The 19101-nt window shown below is 39.6% G+C and overlaps 1 protein-coding gene across 2 annotated transcripts in view; it reads left to right on the top strand.

The window, feature by feature from the left end:
- tmem91 (transmembrane protein 91) overlaps positions 1–19101 on the top strand; it is a 28296-nt gene that overhangs the window by 5052 nt on the left and 4143 nt on the right. For both annotated transcript variants that reach the window (XR_012599121.1, XM_074679778.1), the window contains exons 2-3: positions 9644–11122; positions 18488–18634. Coding sequence is in view for 1 of the 2 variants with exons in the window: in XM_074679778.1 (XP_074535879.1) it covers positions 10688–11122; positions 18488–18634 (582 nt within the window). In the remaining variant the exon portion in view is untranslated. The remainder of the gene's footprint in view (positions 1–9643; positions 11123–18487; positions 18635–19101) is intronic.

Here is a 19101-nt window from a genome sequence, read left to right as displayed (position 1 = left end):
TTTCTATGACTTTTTTGTATTATTTTGTTTCCTTTTTTCCTGCTCTTGCCTTTCATGAATTTATATTCAAGTGTTTAAATGGTCTATGTCTGACCAAAAAAGAATTGTTTCTATGCTGTGGCAAATCAAAATATAAATTGAACATTATGATAAAAAAAGAAAAATATTACACAAGAGTATAAAATATTTAAATAAATAAAATATATTAAATAGAATATTTAAAATATGATTAAAAATATATTAAAAGTATTTTTTAAATTCTGCAAAATATTTTTAAAAATATTGTTTAAATATTTAAACATGTGTTTTATTCCAATATGGTTTAAACAGTTTAAAAACCCTGAAGTTGTCAGAACAAAATTTCCGGTCTCTTCCACATGTCTCATTTGATGGGTCTCAGTATTGGCTGATATCGAAGTGGAGGTATCGGTTTTGGTACTTACAAAGTTGTAATCAATTTCAGCTCCCCTGTAGATTTGCTGAACTTATTTGCACAGGGTCAAGTTTTGTTTTTACATGAAGAATCTTCTCTTACTTCCTTTTACAGTCAGACATATGACTCAGTGTGAAAACTGTAAATAATTTCTATTTTTAGCATCTAAAATCACTTTATAGACCATCATCTAAAAAGGAAACAGTTTTATTTTTACTCTATTTCACACATGCATGCACATTTAGGTCACCAAGCTGCACCAAGTCAGATTTATTTGAATGGATATTTGCCTTTTTATTTGTTTTAATGACAAAAAAGGCTCAAAAGTCGTGATAAGAGCAACAGAGCTGGTGTGAAAAATTAAATCCTGACTGACAAATTCGATGAATGTCACATTCTGAGCACTTCAACCTGTAAAGATGTTGCTTCCCCCTTTACATGTGAGTGTTATCGTCTGCACACAGCGTCTGTACATTCTTACATGTAACCTGAAAAGCTGCAGAATACACCAAATCACACGGGACGCATAGATACACTTACATTAACACACACATGACTACACAAACAGCAGAAGAGTCACAGCCAGCTCCACACGTGTGTCCCGTGTGTGTCCACAGATGCACGAGCAACATACAACACACTCTGCAGACAGAGAGACGGAGAGGTTGGAGCTATTTGCAACATATTGCAGATTTCATTTCATGGGCCTCATTGCACACGAGCACCAGCTGTGCGAGCGGTGTGTGTGTGAGAGTGTGTGTTATGTATGTGAGCTTCACAGGGTTTGTTTACCATGTTTTTGTCTTTAAGTCGGATGATGCTGCAAAGGACTGAATGTGTCGGTATGTGTGTGTGTGTGAGGTTAAAGCAGGGCGTACAGTGGACTAAATAATGAGCTTACGCTGTCAAACACACATTTCACACTGGGGGGTTGAAGTAAAGCCAGCGCCTGGCCTGGCCTGGCTGCGCCCGTTTGTTATTACAGGGTAATTCTGAGGAAATGATCCATCCTTTGCCGTTTAATGTGACAGTAACACATCCTCACTGGAAGGCACGGCTACGCTAGAATTATCCCATCCAGTTATTATCAAAGCTCGCAGAGGAACAGAACTGAAATGGCAAATTAGCCTCTGCTTCATTTATCCTGCAGTGAGCACTTCACTCCGTGGTGAATTTGTTTCCATAGGAACATGATGTTACTTTGGGCTTCACGAGCTGTGCAGTACACTCTACATCTCCGCCTGTGTTGTGCTTATCTTTTCCAGTCAGTTTCCTCTCTGCTTTTGTGTGGCACGAGGTAAAAGAAAGAGAAAAAGAAGGGGGAAGGTTTGGGAAGTAAAATCAATGAAGACGTTTAACCCCCGCTTGGTTTTTCAGATTTCTGTTCAGCATAACTCAAAGTCTGCTCCGGTCTTATCACGCTGACATCGCCCGTTCTTCGGGATGTCTTTTTATTAGAGCCTAGAGGCGTTTACAGCTCCAATTTCCTGCAGCCTCTGTGCCATTTATTTTCTTTGTGTGTTCCTCTATCTCTTCAATCTGTAGCTGCTGAAATCTTACACTGATTGCTCCATCTCTGAGAGCGTGTATGTTAAGAGAGACACAGAGTCGGTCTCTGATATTCTACGAGTCAGCAGCAGCAGCAGCAGTTATCTGTGTTGCTGCAGGGATTTACAGCAAAATTTCACTTTGGTTGCACATTTCCATATCTGAGGAACAAGATATCTTCTCAAGCCGAATTAAACAGACGGACAAGTTTGTAAGTTTTTGCAGAGTGACTCTGCAGAAAGTATTGGCTGAATTTTAAAGAGGACAGGAGTTTGATCAGAGAAAGAGAAGAGGAGGAGAAGTAATGTGTGTGTGACAAAGCACCAGACTGAAAAGGAAAGAGACAGAGAGGAGGAGAAGGAGGACGAGAAGAGACGTTTTTCTAAAAGTGTTGGCGGTGATTTGCAGCAGCGTCCTTGCAACCTTCCCTCTACCTGACTGGATGTTTTATGAGCGTTGCAGAATCAGAAAAGGAGGCAGGCTGATAATACAGCTGACAGAAGTCTTTTTATGGTGGATGGGCCGAGGTGCAGGAGGGAGGGGGTGTAATAAAGCTGAGTGCATCTCTCCTGGAATGAAGCTGCAGCGATTGGGAGGAGGCAGAAGAGAGGAGGAGGAGGAGGAGGGAGGGGAGGCTGATGAAGTGCTACAAATGTAAGTGTGTGAGTGAGCACAAGTGTGCTTTATGTATTGTATGTCCAGATGTGTGTGTGGGAGTGTGTGTGTGGGGAGGCAATTTGCTCCGAGCTGCGCTGACGTCAGTGCGTTGAACGATCACTCAGCTTGTTCGCTGTGAGGAGCACTACCCCTCCATAAAGGGGCGGGCGGGTGAAGAGGAGGTGAGCAGAGCGGAGAAGGGTAGGGGAAGGTGGGGAGGGTTTGCACGGTGAAGCGGTATCAGCGCAGGGAGAAGAATGCAACCCTCAGCACCACGCCAGCCCAGAGACACCCAATTATTCTCTTTTTTCCTCCTCTGGGCTGAGCGGTGGAGCGGTGGAGCGTGCAACAACGAGTCATTGAAGGGCTCCCACGCCTGTGAAGCGCTCTGCCGTGCAGAATGAATGCTTACTGATGAGATATTATGTGGTTTGATGAAATGACACTTTCTTATGCGTCCCGCCCAGAATGAAAATACCCTTCACACACTGCACACAGACTTTCTTCATCTCTTCTCACTTGTCAGCTCAGCCAACGCTCAGCCAGGTTCTAAATTTAGACGCCGTGCGTTCATATGGGGCGTCGATTGTAAAGATGAACACACTACAAATAACATTTCTTCACATTTAGCTCTGAAACATCACTTTTTCTACAGATTTAGAGAAATATTTGTGAAATATATTTGTCAAATATTATATATAAATAGGGATGGGTACCTTTCACATTTGAAACGATACAGTACAGATGCCCAGTTCCTGGCAATCGGTATGGGTACTCAACAGTACCAAATTTTGGTACTTTTTGTGTTTATGTAGTAAAAAATATCAATTTGTTTAATAATAAAATGTATTTATAAAAAAACAATTTACATATTAATTCTACAATTCTAGTTCTATAACCTTGCAATGCTGTGTTCATGTCCAGCATGGAAAACCACCTACCCTTCCATTCTCTCACAGTAACAAGGATGCAATGAGGTACCTTAACACGCTACTTCTTGATATTACATGAATCGGTACCCGGTACTTTTGACAGAAGTCGGTCTGTACCTATAAGAGTACCTAATTCGGTACCCATCCCTAGTCAAGATTTCTTAATCTTAAGGTACAATTTCTAAATATTTAGCTAATATGCAAATTCACTCTCCCACCCGCCAGAAGTACCAAAATAAAAGTTCAAGGAAGCGATCCAGCCAAGGACTTTGAGAAAGTCAAACACAGTCGGCTTAATTAGCCGTTAGAAAATAAACGTACCAAGTGCTGTGCTGGCGCTGTTGATGACCCTGTGGCCAACACCAAAGAAGTAGAGCTGGACATTCTCAAAATTGCTTCCTGCTTGGTACTACTAGGGATGGGTACCGTGTTAGGTACTTTCACAGGTACCGACCGAATTCTATCAAAAGTACCGGGTATCGATTCATGTAAAACCAAAAGGTGCCATGTTTAGGTACCTAAACACATCCTTGTGACTGTAAGGGAGTGTAAGAGTAGGCAATTTTCCATGCTGGACATTAAAAACACAGCACTGCAAGGTTATACATTGAAGAATATATATATTAAATTAAACATTTTTTACACTTTATTATTAAACAAATTAATATTTTTTACCACATAAACACAAAAAAGTACTTTAAATTGGTACCACTGAATACCACTACTGATTGCCAGGCACCGGGCATCAGTACCGCATCGTTTCAAAAGTAAAAGGTACTCATCCTTAGGTACTTCCCTGCCGGCAGGAGTGTGAATTAGCATGTTCGCTAAATATTTAAAAATCGTGCCTCAAGATTTAGAAATGTTTGCTTAAGATTTATAAATCTTTGATAAATATTGAGTCTCAGCTAAATATTAAGGATGAAAACTAAATGTTTACAAATGTAGCTAAATATTTAGAATCAGGATTACATATCTTAGGGTGTATTCACACCTGTGAAAAATGATATAATTGAAGCAGTTGTCACTTGGTTCGTTTGTGTTCACAAGGCAAAAGTCTCTTGTGGTGCAAAGTTGTAAACAAATGTCAGGTGCGATTGATTTTTTCTCTCACTGGTCAGAAATCACACCCGGAAGGCGAGGAGCTTCTCTGTCTTCGTTCATTCATGTTCTTACTCGCCATGGAGCATCAACAATGTGTGTGGCTAGTTCGATTTGATGAGTAGAGTCCAGCGTTTGGCAAATGTGCTCTTCTGCCCAGATTTCAATGAGGTATTTTATTTCCTCACTGTTCCACTCATTCTTCTTCTACTGTTTTGACTGTGCAGTAATCAACCAGGCTCATTACTGCCCCCATCACTACAGTGTGAGCAACAGTTATGAGTCGGTTGTGCCGGTTGATGGGGCGTTTTTGTTCTTACAGGAACTGCTACAGGGGCTCAAATGGAAGCGAGCTGATACCACCTATTTTTGGTGATCTCGACCCGCTTGTTTTGTCCCACATCTGAGCGCGATTGCTGTGTTCACATATGCCCAAACAAACCAGACATTTGGACTTTTCAAGACATTTGCTAAGATGTCTAAATATGAAGTCAAGATTTCTAAATCTTGAGGTACAATTTCTAAATATTCAGCTAATATGCAAATTCACTCTCCCGCCCGCCGGGTAGCACCAAAATAAAAGTTTGAGGAAGCGATTTTGAGAATGTCAAGCTTTACTTCTTCGATGTCGCCCACGGGATCTTCAACAGTAATCTTGCAGAGCAGACGGACCTGCCTGATTTAGTTTCTGAAACCCAACAGATCCATCTTACCAGACTCCATTGACCAACAAATTCACTCGACTTAAGTCTAACCGGTCCAATCAGGGAAGAGAGGTGGGAGCTGCGGGAGCAAGCGTTCCTTTGATTCTTAAGTTAACTTAACAAAAACAGCAGCAGTCGTCTAACGCCGTTATCACAGCTGTTTCTCGTGATCCTGTAGTTGTTCGTCTATTGTTTCTCAGCAGCGGCGCACATAAGCTACGTCATACCGTGGCTTGATGTGGATTGGTTCGTGGTGAGTGTGTCAATCAGAACGGTCGTCCAATCACCAGCTGCTGATTTTTTTGAAGGTCCCGCCTCTGAAAACAAATTCGAAGAGCTGCTACCCAGATGGACCAGTGAAATATTTCTATGGCAGATATATGAAACTGTCTGGTTTGGCAGGTAACTTCAACAGCGCCATCATATTTATAAATAACATGTAACATTTAAACGTAATGTTTGACAAATAGGCTACATTTCCCAAATATTTCTCTAAATCTGCAGAAAAAAAGTGATGTTTTAGAGCTAAATGTGGAGAAATGTTATTTACAGTATGTGCCCCATACGTTCAGGCTACATGAGAGTTTAACTACATCCTTTGACGCCGCACCTCGAGGTAATGTTTTAAGTCACTTATCACGTCGATGTCATGGGGTAATCAGGTGCATATGTCCAACCCTCCATCCACTGTCTAAGCTGCTTATCCTTGGAGGCTGGAGATTATCCCAGCATGCAGTAGGTGAGAAGTAGGGTAGGCTACGCTGTGAATAGGTCAACTTTTCTATCCCGTACTGCGCACCTTCGCACCAAGCTGTTCAAATCAAATAAGCGTGCACAAGGTCAAAACTAATCTGTTTGTGATGATGTCCCTGCACGCTCACATATTCGGATAATAGGAAAACAAAACATCTGATGATGAAGAGAAGCTTCTCTCCTCTCCCTGTCCTGTCTTCTCTTGTGAAATATCTCAGAAAAAGGAAATAAATTTGATCCTGGTGTGTGAATAAAACATGTTTACCAGGGAAATAGAGTTCCCAGAACTGCTGCTCTGCAGCTTCAATCATATCAATGTGCTGGTTGAAGTCATACATTATACATAAATGACAACAGCTACGCCTTGTGATTTGTTATTCTGGCATTTAAATGTAGTTTTATCTGAGAAAGCAAAGTGATGTTTTGGAATCCGTACGCTCTGTGGATGAAAACTACCGACATGATTAGGTTGTGGGATTAGTTATAGATAATCTGCAGTTAGTTTAATCAGCTAACGTAAACACCTGCACACCAAAGAGGCTGTGTTTGGACAAAACTGCATCCTACACAATATTTACATCCAGGGTTGATTCATTGTGCATTAATATTCTCATCAATAACTCTGACGCGACTCATAGCCGCCCTTTTTTTTTCTTCACACACCCAGGGAGGCATAATCTCCATAAGTAACATTTCAAATCACACTAATCTGCTGCTGTGAATTTATTTATAGTGATGTATCAACGCCCACGGAGAGATTCCCATTGAGATTCCTGACTTGGCTCAGGGAATTTGACAGCAGAAGTAGGATACACTGCAAAAAACTGAAATCCTATCAAGTGTTTTTGTCTTATTTTAAGTAAAAATTATCTTATTACACTTGATATGAGCCACATTCAACTGATCAGTCAAGATTTCAGTTTTTGTTTTTTGTAGAGGAGCTGATAAATATGAACAATGACATTTTTCGAATCAAATACTCTTCAGGAAGTTTTTCCCAGCTCAGAAGTTCCTCTAAATGTTGGCCGTTTGTAGCTTTCTTTTCTTTCACTCTTCTGTCCAGTTCATCCCAAAACAGCTCCGTAGGGTTAGAGTCTGCAGACTGAGACTGTGCTGGCAGTGCCCTCCATGTTTACAGCTGACTGTCTTCTTCTTTCTTCTTAAAGTGGTTCAAGCAGAGCTTGAACTGATGGACACACTAGCCACGGTTACATGAGGAGTTTTTCGTCTTTCTGGATGGAATCTTTCTGAATGACTTTTCCAGAAACAATAGTATAAATGTCGCTTGAGTGTCCGCGGATGTTTCCTCTGTATTCCTTTTAGTCGCCATCTGTAGCGGCTCTTCTTCTGTGTACTCCGGTTCATACAGGTATCCTTTTGGTTCCAAAGTGAATGAAACTTCATCGTCGCTGTCATAGTCACTCATTTTGAATTTCCTACGCTGCCTCACAATCCTTAGAGTACAAACAAAAGAATTACGATACTTGATCAAACTTACACGAGGCTACAACCGGCGCTCGAAGCATAGCTTGTTTACATTCCCTACAGCTGAAAGGAGGAGGGGGGACAGAGCGCACTAGCACTGCGCGGAAGGATACATGACCAGTTAGTTAGGTCCAGATAAATGTTTATATTTCCGAAGACTTAATGCACTTAAAAAATATTTTAAGTAGCGTACTCTTAAACTGTGGTATTACTTTTTGATTTTAGTTCTTGTAGGCAGAGAAAATAGCCTTTGAATTTGGTACGGTCTCTCCCTGTTAGCGCCTATTTCCTCGTCACCATCGATTACAGTCTGTGTCTTACTGAGGGAGAGGAGACACCTTTCTACTGTATCTAATGTCCTTAGTGGTCACATAGAGCTCATACAACCCCACTTCAAAAAAACTGAACTATCCCTCAAAGAACTTGAAATAAGATGTTTTTCTGGACTGGTCAGGTGTAGGAATGGGTACCGATTCAAGTAAAGTCTAAAGGTACCATGTTTAGGTACCTAAACGCATTCTTGTGACTGTGAGGGAGTGGAAGAGTAGATGATTTTCCATGCTGGACATGAACACAGCATTACAAGGTTATAAAGTGAAGAATAAATATGTTAAATTAAATTAAAATTAAAAAAAGATATATATTTTATTCCAACACAAATTGATATTTTTTACCACATAAACACAAAAAAGTACGGAAAATTGGTACCGTTGAGTACCAGTACCAATTGCCAGGTACCGGGCATCGGTACCGTATCATTTCAAATGTGACAGGTACCCATCTCTAGCCAGGTGAATGTGGCTCATATAAAGTCAAAAAAGAGAATTGTACTAAAAACAAGACAAAAACACTTGATAATATTTTAGTTTTCTGCAGTGCAAATATCCTGTGTGATGAAGCAAAGATTTAAAATTTTGTTTCATTAGTCCATAGCTCCATCTTCCAGTCTTTAGTAGTTAATTGATGGCAAAGGCGCCAAAACCTGAGCTGAAAGTGCTGGTCACCAACGTGTGCCAATCATGCCAATGCAGGCCTGTGAAGCCCCTCCCCTCGGCATAGGCTCACAATGCACACTGAGGAGTCGGATTTCAGATATGTTATCACCTATAATCATTTCTTTCTGTCCATTAGGGCCTGCTACGTTGATTAGATAGCATTGATTAAAAAGCTTCTTGATTTTGTACATAATATTTGTGAGATTACATGACTCTTAGTGTCTTTGTATGTATCGGTCTGTGTGTTTGTGATGCTTTTTAATAAGATAATGTGCTCAAACTCCCATTTTTGCTGCTTTATTGAAGTGTTAGTCATTTAGCAAAGTTTGAGCATCCACCAGCACAGACATAAATCTGTGTCTATGATTGGTGGTGTTTCTTCTTCTTCTCTGTCTAAGTCATGGATGTCTTTCTCTCTGCAGTCTGTCAGAGCTGCACCTCAAAGTCTCCTCTTCATAGTAACTGAAACTAAGACTGAGACACTACAACCTCTTTGAAGCTGTTGACTTTCAGATTCTGTCTCTCTTTCATTTTTATTTTTTTTTTCTTTTATATTTATTCTTTGGCTTTTAATTCACCATGAGGGTTGTGTGATCTCTGTCCTTTTATGTCTTTTATGGTCTTAACCCCTTTGTTTTTATGGCTCTTATTGGTTTCTATGAGTTATTTTAATTTATTTATTTGTTTCATTGATTTTCCTTTTTGATTTTGATTTTGCAGCACTTTGGTAAACTTGATTGCTTTTAAAATGTGCTTTATAAATAAAGTGGATTGGATTTTAAGAGAATTACACAACTATCTGGCACCAATCAATCATCAACCTCTGACAGTTCAACACTAACTTTTGCACCATTCGAGGCTTTTCATTGGACTTGATCTGCTTGAATTTCTGATACTTTCATCCTGTTTGAGTCCGATCAAAGAGATGTGGTGATGACAGTTATAGTATTTTGAGCTTTAATAAACCGTAGTGGTCACATTTTGTGTAGAAACTAAGTTACAACACTTTGCGTGACCTTGTTCTTCTCTCCACAGACCTCCTCGTCCTCGCCTGAGAAGTGGATCGAGAGCCTCCGACTCCTCGCCTCGTCCTGAATGAAACCTTTTTAGGCTGGATGGAGTACATTAAAAATACATGTCCCCAGGGAGCGCTGCTGTGGCAAGCTGCAGACCAAGAGCCATAAATCAACACTGGAGGACTTTGATTTCTTCATTATCGCTTCCTGCTGAAACAACAGAGTAACAGACATGTTGGCAGGCCTGCTGACCGGGGGATGTGCAACATAGGAATCTATTTCTGGAGCCTCGTTGCTTTAACAGATTAACTGCCCTCAATTATGGCCCCAATCCGTTTATTGCGCCACTAGTTTAACTGCTGCTGGAGGTTACGCATATTCATTGTTCATCAATCCGGTCATCTGAAGGCCAGTGTTTACGGTCAGTGCAGTTTTCACCTGAGAGGATAAATCCACCAGAGGAAAGGTTGAAGATATCAGCGCTTTCCTCTGATATCACAACTCTGCGCTCAGATTTATCGTTCATCTTTTTTGCAAGAGACATTTTACAAGATTTCCTGAGGGCAAGACTCACTGAAATCCCAAGTTTTTTTTTTAAATTAGCCCGTCTTGTGCTAATCAAAGTCCTCCATCACCAGAACAGACTTTTGCGTATAGTATGAGACAGAAAGCAGCCGACATTAGCATATTCATGAGCTCTGATGCACTCAATCAAATGAAAAAGGAAGACATGGGCCAAATCCTGAGCCATCACGCCCTGGAACAAATAGCTTTTGACATGTGAGGATCTTAAATCTCCCCGAGTATCTTCAGAGCATCTCACAGCACACAGGAGCAAGCTTCCAGGATATTCCACCCATAAACCTAGCATGTGTTGTCAACCTCTGAACCAAAAAGCTGAGATAAAAAATTAAGAATAGGATTAAAGATGGATTATCACTGAAACACTAAAGCCTGCAAAGCAGCTGAGACTCTTCTGGGAGGCGCTCTGCAGACCAATTTGTAGATTACTTTGGGTTGTTGATGTGCCGGCCTCTCGTGTGCTGGGTGTTAAAACCTCGAGATGGAGAAACTAGATGAGCTGGAGCACCCTCTTCTGGGAGAAAACCCGAATGACAGCCGGGCAGCAGGGCCGGGGCTCGGGCCCGGGGCTGGACAGGCCCCCGGTGGGCTCTTCAAAGGCTTCCTGGTGAAGTGTGAGGAGGACAGAGCCTACCCTCCTTTAGCGTGGAGGGGCTACTGCGGGCATCCTCCTGAGCTTCAGCAGCAGCAGCTCCTGGATCCCTGCGCCTTACCTCGCACGCTGGAGTCCTATTACCCCTCAGCCCCGATCTGGGGCCACACGGACTCCCTGCTCAGTAAAGACTACCTTGAGACTACGTTTGTGGACATCCGGCCCGGATCCACGCTGGAGAGGAAGCTGCTGGCTGAGACGCAGGACTACAACAGTCTGACGTACAGTTTGGATGATGAAGATGACCTGCTTCCTGATTCTGACGTAAGTCATCACACTAAGGCACGGGGTCTGCAACTTTTACTTTCATAAGAGCCTTTTTCCCTTAGCTCACCTTGCTTAAAGAGCCGCATAATCTACTCAATCTTCGCAATAAATCTATAAAGTTTATAAAATTCTATACATAGTCGACATCTAGTAAATAGTGATTGACCCAAGAAGTTATTTTGGAATTTATAGAAATGTACATGTGAAGTCTTGGTCTTTTTATTTTTGAAAAAATTGCAAATGGTTTCAAAGATTTTATGAAAAAAATGTGAAATTAAAAAAAATGCAAATCTAAACTTGAAAGAAAAAAATAAAACAAAAAATAATGAAAAATTATAATTTTTCTTTTAAATTTTCAAAGAATTGCTAGGATTAAAAATAAATGCATTTAAAAAAACTGGAAAAAATTGCACAAAACTGAAATGTCAAAAATTAAGATTTTTTTTATTTCAAAAGTTTGCAAAAATGTACAACAATTAAGAAATATTAAAAAATTTTAAAAAATGTATGCAAAACTTAGAAAAGAAATTTCAAAAATGAAAAAAAGAAATTTCAAAAATTTGCAAAATTATAGTTTTTCTTTTAAATTTTCAAAGATTGCTAAAAATGAAATTAATGCATTCATGGCAAATTGCACAAAACTTAAACGTCAAAAATTTGGATTTTTTTTTTTTAATTCCAAAAGTTTGCAAAAATGTCAAACAATTTAGAAATATCAAAAATTTGAAAAACAATATGCAAAACGTAAAAAAAAAAAACTTAAAAAAAGAAATTTCAAAAATTTGATTTTTTTTTTATTTTATTTAAAATGTTACAAAAATTGAAATGAAAATAAATTCATTAAAAAATGGAGAAATTGCACAAAACTGAGATGTCAAAAATTTTTTTTTTTTTTTAATTAAAAAAAAAATCAAATGTTTTTTTATTTATATCATTATTATTTTTTTTTGAAAGAATACTTGACTTTGTTTATATATACTGATGATATTGCTCAACTCAGCATTTTTTGGTGTTTACAAATGTCATATCAAGCATGCATGTAAAGCCGACAGTTACATGAACTGACCCACACAGAATTAAAATCAGTATTTTCTTTCAGATTTGTCTTTTTATAGATTTAGTTATCTTATTTCCTTGAAGTAAGCTACAGGTACCTGAAAAGTTTTTGTCATCATCATTTAAAATCAAATCATTTGTCACAAAAACAGTTCGATAAAGATGTTTAAAGCTACGCTCCTTTTGGAAATCCTGAAGCCAAACACTCATTCATCCTGTCCTTAAAGTAGTGATAGCTGAAGTCTTGGGAACATCCTCAAACACATAAACTGTCTGACTAATGGTGCAGAAGTGAAATAACAGAGTCTGTGAGTGGAAAACATCTGGAAATTAAACTCCTTCAGCTGTTTTATTGATTAATTATGTCACAAATGCATAAAATACCACATCCAATCTTATTTCTTCCTCTTTTTCTTTGTTGCTTAGCAGAAAAATCCAGAGAGACTCTCACATCCGTGGCACCAACTCTAAAAACCCCAAAGAGGAACTTAAAATAGACATAGGAGCTGTATATTCAGGCTTGGCGGCGATTGAATGCTTACTGTCAAAAAGCCAGATTACATAAAGCTCCTCTCCTGCAGTGGTGCAGGTAATGACACCACGGTGATGATGCCGGCTTTATTTCATAGATGACTGAGCAAAGCCCACCCTGGAGTGAAATGTAAATGAGGTTTAAGACTCTTACAGTCGTCATGTGATGTTTAGGGGAGTCAACATTAGTTTGCATACACTTAAAGGGGCTGTGAGGAGTTTGAAAGTGATCTTAAAAAGTCTCCCTTCTAGATATATGCCTGATCATAAACTACATTTTAAAATGAGATTATCAGCGCCAATATTGTTGGTTAAAAACCTGTTTTTCTTGTCTAAAAAGATTTCTGTGATTAATTTTGTATTGATGGTGGACACTGGAGCCTAACTGTCAGACAGAAAAAGGACAGAAGAGCAGAAGAAAGCTAAACAGGAGAGTGATACAGCCCGAGCTAACAGCTAATTAGCCTTTAGCTCAACCAGGATTTACTGACGTTACACATTACAGACATGTCTTAGAGCACCGGGCTGCCAGCTGAGTTAAATATAAACAGCTACAAAACTTCTCACAAACCGACAGTGTTAACTTGTTGTCACGTTAGCCTACAGATGTGTTGGACAAACAGGCAGCCGATAGCACTACATATTACCAGCTACTACAATGTTAGCTTGATGTCACTTTTCAAACCACAGCCCTTACCTTGTTGAGGTGTATCCAGTAAAAAGTTGTCTTAAACAAAAAAAATTTGTTTTGATGTGATCTCCATTTTATTCCAAAACAAACACACGCCTCGCTAAAAGTAATTAACAACAGTGTGTGGAGACTCCAGGCCACAAGGTGGCGACAGAGTGCAATCAAAACAGATCCTCCTCATAGCATCTTTTTTTTTGTTTTAATTTCTTTATTGGAGAGTGCAAATTTATAAAAAGATAGATTTCAATCTTCTTAATATTGCAATACACATCAATGTTCCAACATAGTGAAGAAGATATAAAAAAGAAAGAAATATTGGTATTCCCACTCCTCACTGTTTTTTCTTATTTATTAATTTTTCCCCAGGTCAAACACCCCCATGAACCATGTAGGAGCCACTCTTCTACTTAAAAATTAATAAGTAAAATAAATAAATTTAAGAACAAATTGAATTTAGAAATAGATAAAAATAAACAAATAAATAGATATAAGGAAAGGGCCTCATAGCTTCTTTAACTGTCGCTGCACAACTTGACTTTTACTTTTACAAATAACCGATATACTCCTAAATACTTCATTTGTTGTCCAAATGTCACCTGTTGAAATTGGCTTTTAGATTGGTAGATAACTGGCAGGAAACAGCTATCCATGATTTACTCCTATTACGCATAACAGACATGTCTTACAGCTAAAATACACCAGATGCGCCTCATTTAATGATTTTATCTTCAAGCTAATTTGTCAACTCACACTGGATCCGTTCTGTTGCTGTACATCTGTGTCGCTGGTCTGTCGTCTTGCAGGTAAAACGCAGTCATCCTATTTTTGATGGATGTTAAGCTGTGACTCATAAATTCAGCGTAGGGAAGATTGAGCAGGGACAAGAAGTTGTGACCGGAAACTACCCATAAAAGCCCAGTGACTTTCAAAATAAAACAAACTGTGTCGAATTTAGTTTATATTTAGCTTGATTTAGCTACGATGATAAGAGGATAAATGTCCTCAATGAGTGGAGCCAGACCGGGAGTCAACAGGTTTGAGGTTTTACAGCCCAACATGAATGTGGGAAACGTGGGAACTCCTCGGTCTGTGACTCCAGCTAACTGTCAGACACGCTGCTTGTTGGACTGAACTTGCAGCCAATGTGAGTTGACAAACGCAGTCGTATCTAGTGTATTTCAGGTGTTAAAGCACCAGGCTGCACTAAATATAAACGGCTACTAAACTACAGGCTAACACGTAGCCAGCTGCTACAATGTTAGCTTAATATCACGTTTCAAAGCGTAGCACTATGTAACTGATACTGATTAAGGATGCACGATATATAGGTGGGTTAAAGTGTGGCGATATTTACTCACTAGCTCTTGAATGATCTTTCAAGACCCAAATATTATTGTTTTCTATGAATATGTAAACACCAACACTACCTAGGAAGAGTGGACTCACTTTTTTCATGTCTCTTTTCCTGTTTTTGATCCAAAAAACAGACAAAATGTACTTTTTTCATCATTCATCCTGGGCGCTCCATCCTTTGATCCTCTCCATTGTAGTCTTTTCTCACGATCGCACTGCTCTTTGTCTCTGAACTACCTCAACACATTATCTCAGACTGTTTTTTTTTTTCTTCAATCAATAATGATATCAGTATGTATTGGTTATCGCCCATAACAACAATATTAACATCGGATATCATTATCGGCCAAAATTTTCATATCAGTGCATCCCTAGTACTGATTAATACCTTACTTCGGCTCGTTGTATCCAGTAAAAAGTTGCCTTAAACAAATCCAATCTGATCTCCATTTACTTCCAAAACAAACACGTCTGACCAAAAGTAATGTCCGACAGTGTGTGAAGACTCCGCGCCACAAGGTGGCGACGGAGGGCAAATCAAAACAGATCCTCCTCATAGCATCTTTAAAGTGTTGGTAATAAGAAGCTGGTGTCCGTTTCATTTACTGTAACCATCAAGAGCATAAAAAGTGGATGTACACGCAGCTCACATCTTTAAATCTGGGTCATTTCTGTCTCAGAAGTTTGCTTCATGAGGACAAAAGTGCAGCTCCTCTCTTTTCAAAGCTGGGTCTGAACGCTGGAAGTCGTGCAGTGATGCAGAGACGAAGGCCCGTGGGAATGAAACCTTGAAGTGACCTAAAAGAGGCACAACACCACCTCCTCCTCTTCTCCTTTGTTTCACTTCAGATGTGAAGTTTCAGAGCTCAAACTGCCCCCTGTAACTCCGTCTTTAGCTTCATGCTGATTCTTCACTTCTGGGGCTGATGGAGGTATCGATCCACCTCACGGTGAATAATGACAGAGAGTAACCTCAGAGGGTCTGTTTTAGTGAAATGTCTACTCGGCTGTAGCCTAAATTAGGGATTTCCCTTCTGTTTCTCTCCTTACTACAGAAAATACTCGAGAGCTAACCTTCAGAGTCATTTTTCTGATTTGTGTCCTCTTAGGTGATGAAAAGCTGGGAAACGCTCACGTATGAGTAATTTACTCAGCTGCTACGGGAGTAAAAATGTGTAATTACTTCAAAATAAAACAAGCAGAGTAATCTGACAGGGTTGGCATGAGAGAGGAAGTCAGACTGAATACGCAGCTGTTACAAAAAGACATGTGAGTCATGAATCGCCTGCGGTCAGCAGAGCTAGTGCACATCCAGGCTAACCTCATTCAGTCACATTATCTTATCACACCAGCAAAGTTTTCCAGTTGTTGTGGAGGACGTGAAGACCACACAACCAAAAATAAAGCATGTTGTAACACTTTCATAAGAGGCTGACGTAAAGTTAGAGGATATTACCTTTGAATATTTGGTAAATACTTTTAAATGGATGTATGGGATTGTGGTTAGGTCACTTTAATAAGCCAGACTTTTATATCTCTCTGACATTAAGATAAAAACAATCATCTCTGCCTTCTAGAGCCTTAAAGACATTTAAAGATGACTACCACCACCTTTGATAAACTAAAAGAGGCATCTAGACATTTAAAACACATTAAATATAAAAAGGCTTGAATGTGTTTTCAAGATATTTGTGTCAATTACTCAGTTTAACCCTCATATCTTGCTTATTTTTTTTAGTCAAGTCCATTACGTTGATGTAAAAGCAAAAACATCCTGAAGAAATACTGGCCCAGAAATCTGTTTTCAAAACTCACATACTCAGTTTTTAAGAAGATTCTGAAATTCACCAAAGTGTCAATAGCTGGGTTTTTTTCCTATCAAGAGCACAGATTTAGGTGCTAATTTATAATTTCTAGATTCAGGATATTGCACTTCCATCATTAAAGGTCCCATATTCTGCTCTTTTTCGTCAGTTTAATATGGATCAGTGATGTCTTTATGAAATTGTAGTAACATGTTTTGGTCCACAAAGCCAATAAATCAAGCACAGCAGCATTGTTTCCAGGCTCTCATAGCCCCTCTGTTCAGAACGCTCTGATTAAGTGGGCGTGGCCTTCATATGTAAATGAGCCATTGCTGATACCGCCCCACTCTTCAGCGTCACTGAGAGCGGCGCCACGAGCTCCGAGTGCACAATGTTTAGAAAACAGCGAAGCTCGTTTACCGTAACATTACAGGCTAAAACAACAGGCTAACCGCAGCTAAAGTTAGCACCCTGAAGCTAACACAGAGACAGGGGGGACACTGAGGAAAAGCTCTTACATCTGCTCCACAGCACACAGCATTTAAAATACTCACATTTCCAGGGTCCCAGGTTTGTTGGAGGATGGTTGGTGATGCGCCTGGATTCACGACCAGTCTATTGGCTAGCCCTCAGTTGGACTGTCCAAAGTTGGAAAAGCAGTTGGCCGTGAAGTGACTAGCACACACATGTACAGTTTTACTGAGTGTAGCTGGAACATTTCCTGATAAATGAACTCTAGACACTTAGTCTGTCTTCTTCTGAGATGGGAAGCTTGAGCATGGAACTATGTGGCTGTTTACAGCCAAAAACAGAGCAGTGATGGCTCCTCAACTTGAGCATTCTCCTCCCCGCTGCTGGAGAGATTTCTCTCCAGCAGCGGGGAGGGGTTTTGGGGGTAATTGCTCCAGTGGACCAATCAGGTCAGACTTGCTCCTGATTGGTCAAAAAAGGGAATCGCTGATGTCGGCAAATCCCCAAAACCCAAACAGCTCGTTTTAGGTCAGGATTTTACATTCACAAGCACTACTAAGTACAGGTTTTGTCATTAAATATCACATTTTGTGGGCTGGGAGGAAAGACAAAGACCCACAAATTTCACTAAAAGACTAAATAAAGTGATTTTTGCAGAATATGGGACCTTTAATCTGGAACATTAATGTTAGAATTCTGATTAATAATATGATTAAATCGTGTGATCTTTTGAGTCAGAACATAATGATTTGGTGTCAAAAAAGGCATAGGATAAAATGTCTCTCATTAAATTTTTCATTTTTTGAAATCTTTATATTTCAACAATGAGCAACACCAACAAACATGAATGTACAATATACACATATGGTGAAAACAGCCCTATCTCACAATGATAAAGAATCCTTTAAAAGAATACTGGATCCACACGGTGATCCAGATCACCTCCAAAATTTAAACACTTCTTCCTTATCCCATTTTTAACATTTCCTGAAAATTTCATCAAGATCCATTTGTAACTTTTTGAGTTATGTTGTTCACAGACAAACAGACTCTGCCAAAAACATAACCTCCTTGGCAGAGGTAAAAATCTTAGATAAAGTCAGTGTCTCTGTTTTGTCTCTGACAATTTTATCTTTAGATTTGAGTTTGCTTGCACTCTCTCTGAGATTTTAACACTGTCATGTCTTTATTTATGCAGTGAAAAGGGTTGTTTATCTTTGCCAGTGAATGGAATAATGGTAATAATGTGATATTTATTGATTTGAGAAAACAGACAAGAAGAGGGCAGGGACTGAGCCCCATGAAGAGATGAAACTTTTATGATGCACTGTTTTATATTTGTGCCACTTTAAGGTTTGTTTCAGATTTAGAGGGTGTTAAAAATAAAATGAGTTATTATTTATAGTACACTTTTACCTGAGCTGACCCTGACCTGAGCGCTCTGTCTGAATCCAGGACTCGTCCATTGATGACTTCAGTGATACCGACAGTGAGAGCAACTTCCCACTGATGATCCCTCAGGACTACCTGGGTCTGGCCTTTTTCTCCATGCTCTGCTGCTTCTGGCCCCTGGGCATCGCTGCCTTCTACCTATCACAGAAGGTACACACACACACAAACACACACACACAGAGGCCACAGAAGCTGAGCTGACTAAACTTGGCACTGAAGTTCACAGCCAAGGGTGATTTGTTAACCTCTGCAGTGCGTGTAAATTACCGACAGGTCGGGTGTCTTAGAGTTTAGTCTGAGAGGGATTACAACCAGATTTGCAGGATTATGACACCAGAGCTTTAAAACAACAGAGAGCTCAGCAGAAGGAGCCCGCAGAGATGTGCAGCGAGGTTTCACATCTCGAGATGGTTTCAGAATCACAAACTTCCGTCTCTTTTGTTGTAATTCAGCGTGATTGAGACGATCCACATACTGGAAAAGTCACAAATCAATGCTTAAATTAGATGTCTAATTTGTAATCTCTTATGGATTATATTCATAACATACAGGTGTAGCTAAAAAAAACTGAATATTATGGGAAAGTTGACTTTTTTCCTCACAAATAGACCCAAAAA

This window comes from Halichoeres trimaculatus, unplaced genomic scaffold, assembly GCF_033239565.1.
Source record: "Halichoeres trimaculatus isolate MK-OKI-2021-1 unplaced genomic scaffold, fHalTri1.1 fHalTri1_scaffold_9, whole genome shotgun sequence".
Lineage (NCBI taxonomy): Eukaryota > Metazoa > Chordata > Actinopteri > Labriformes > Labridae > Halichoeres > Halichoeres trimaculatus.
The sequence above is the reverse complement of the archived record's forward strand: the minus strand, read 5'-3'. Positions and strand labels throughout refer to the sequence as shown.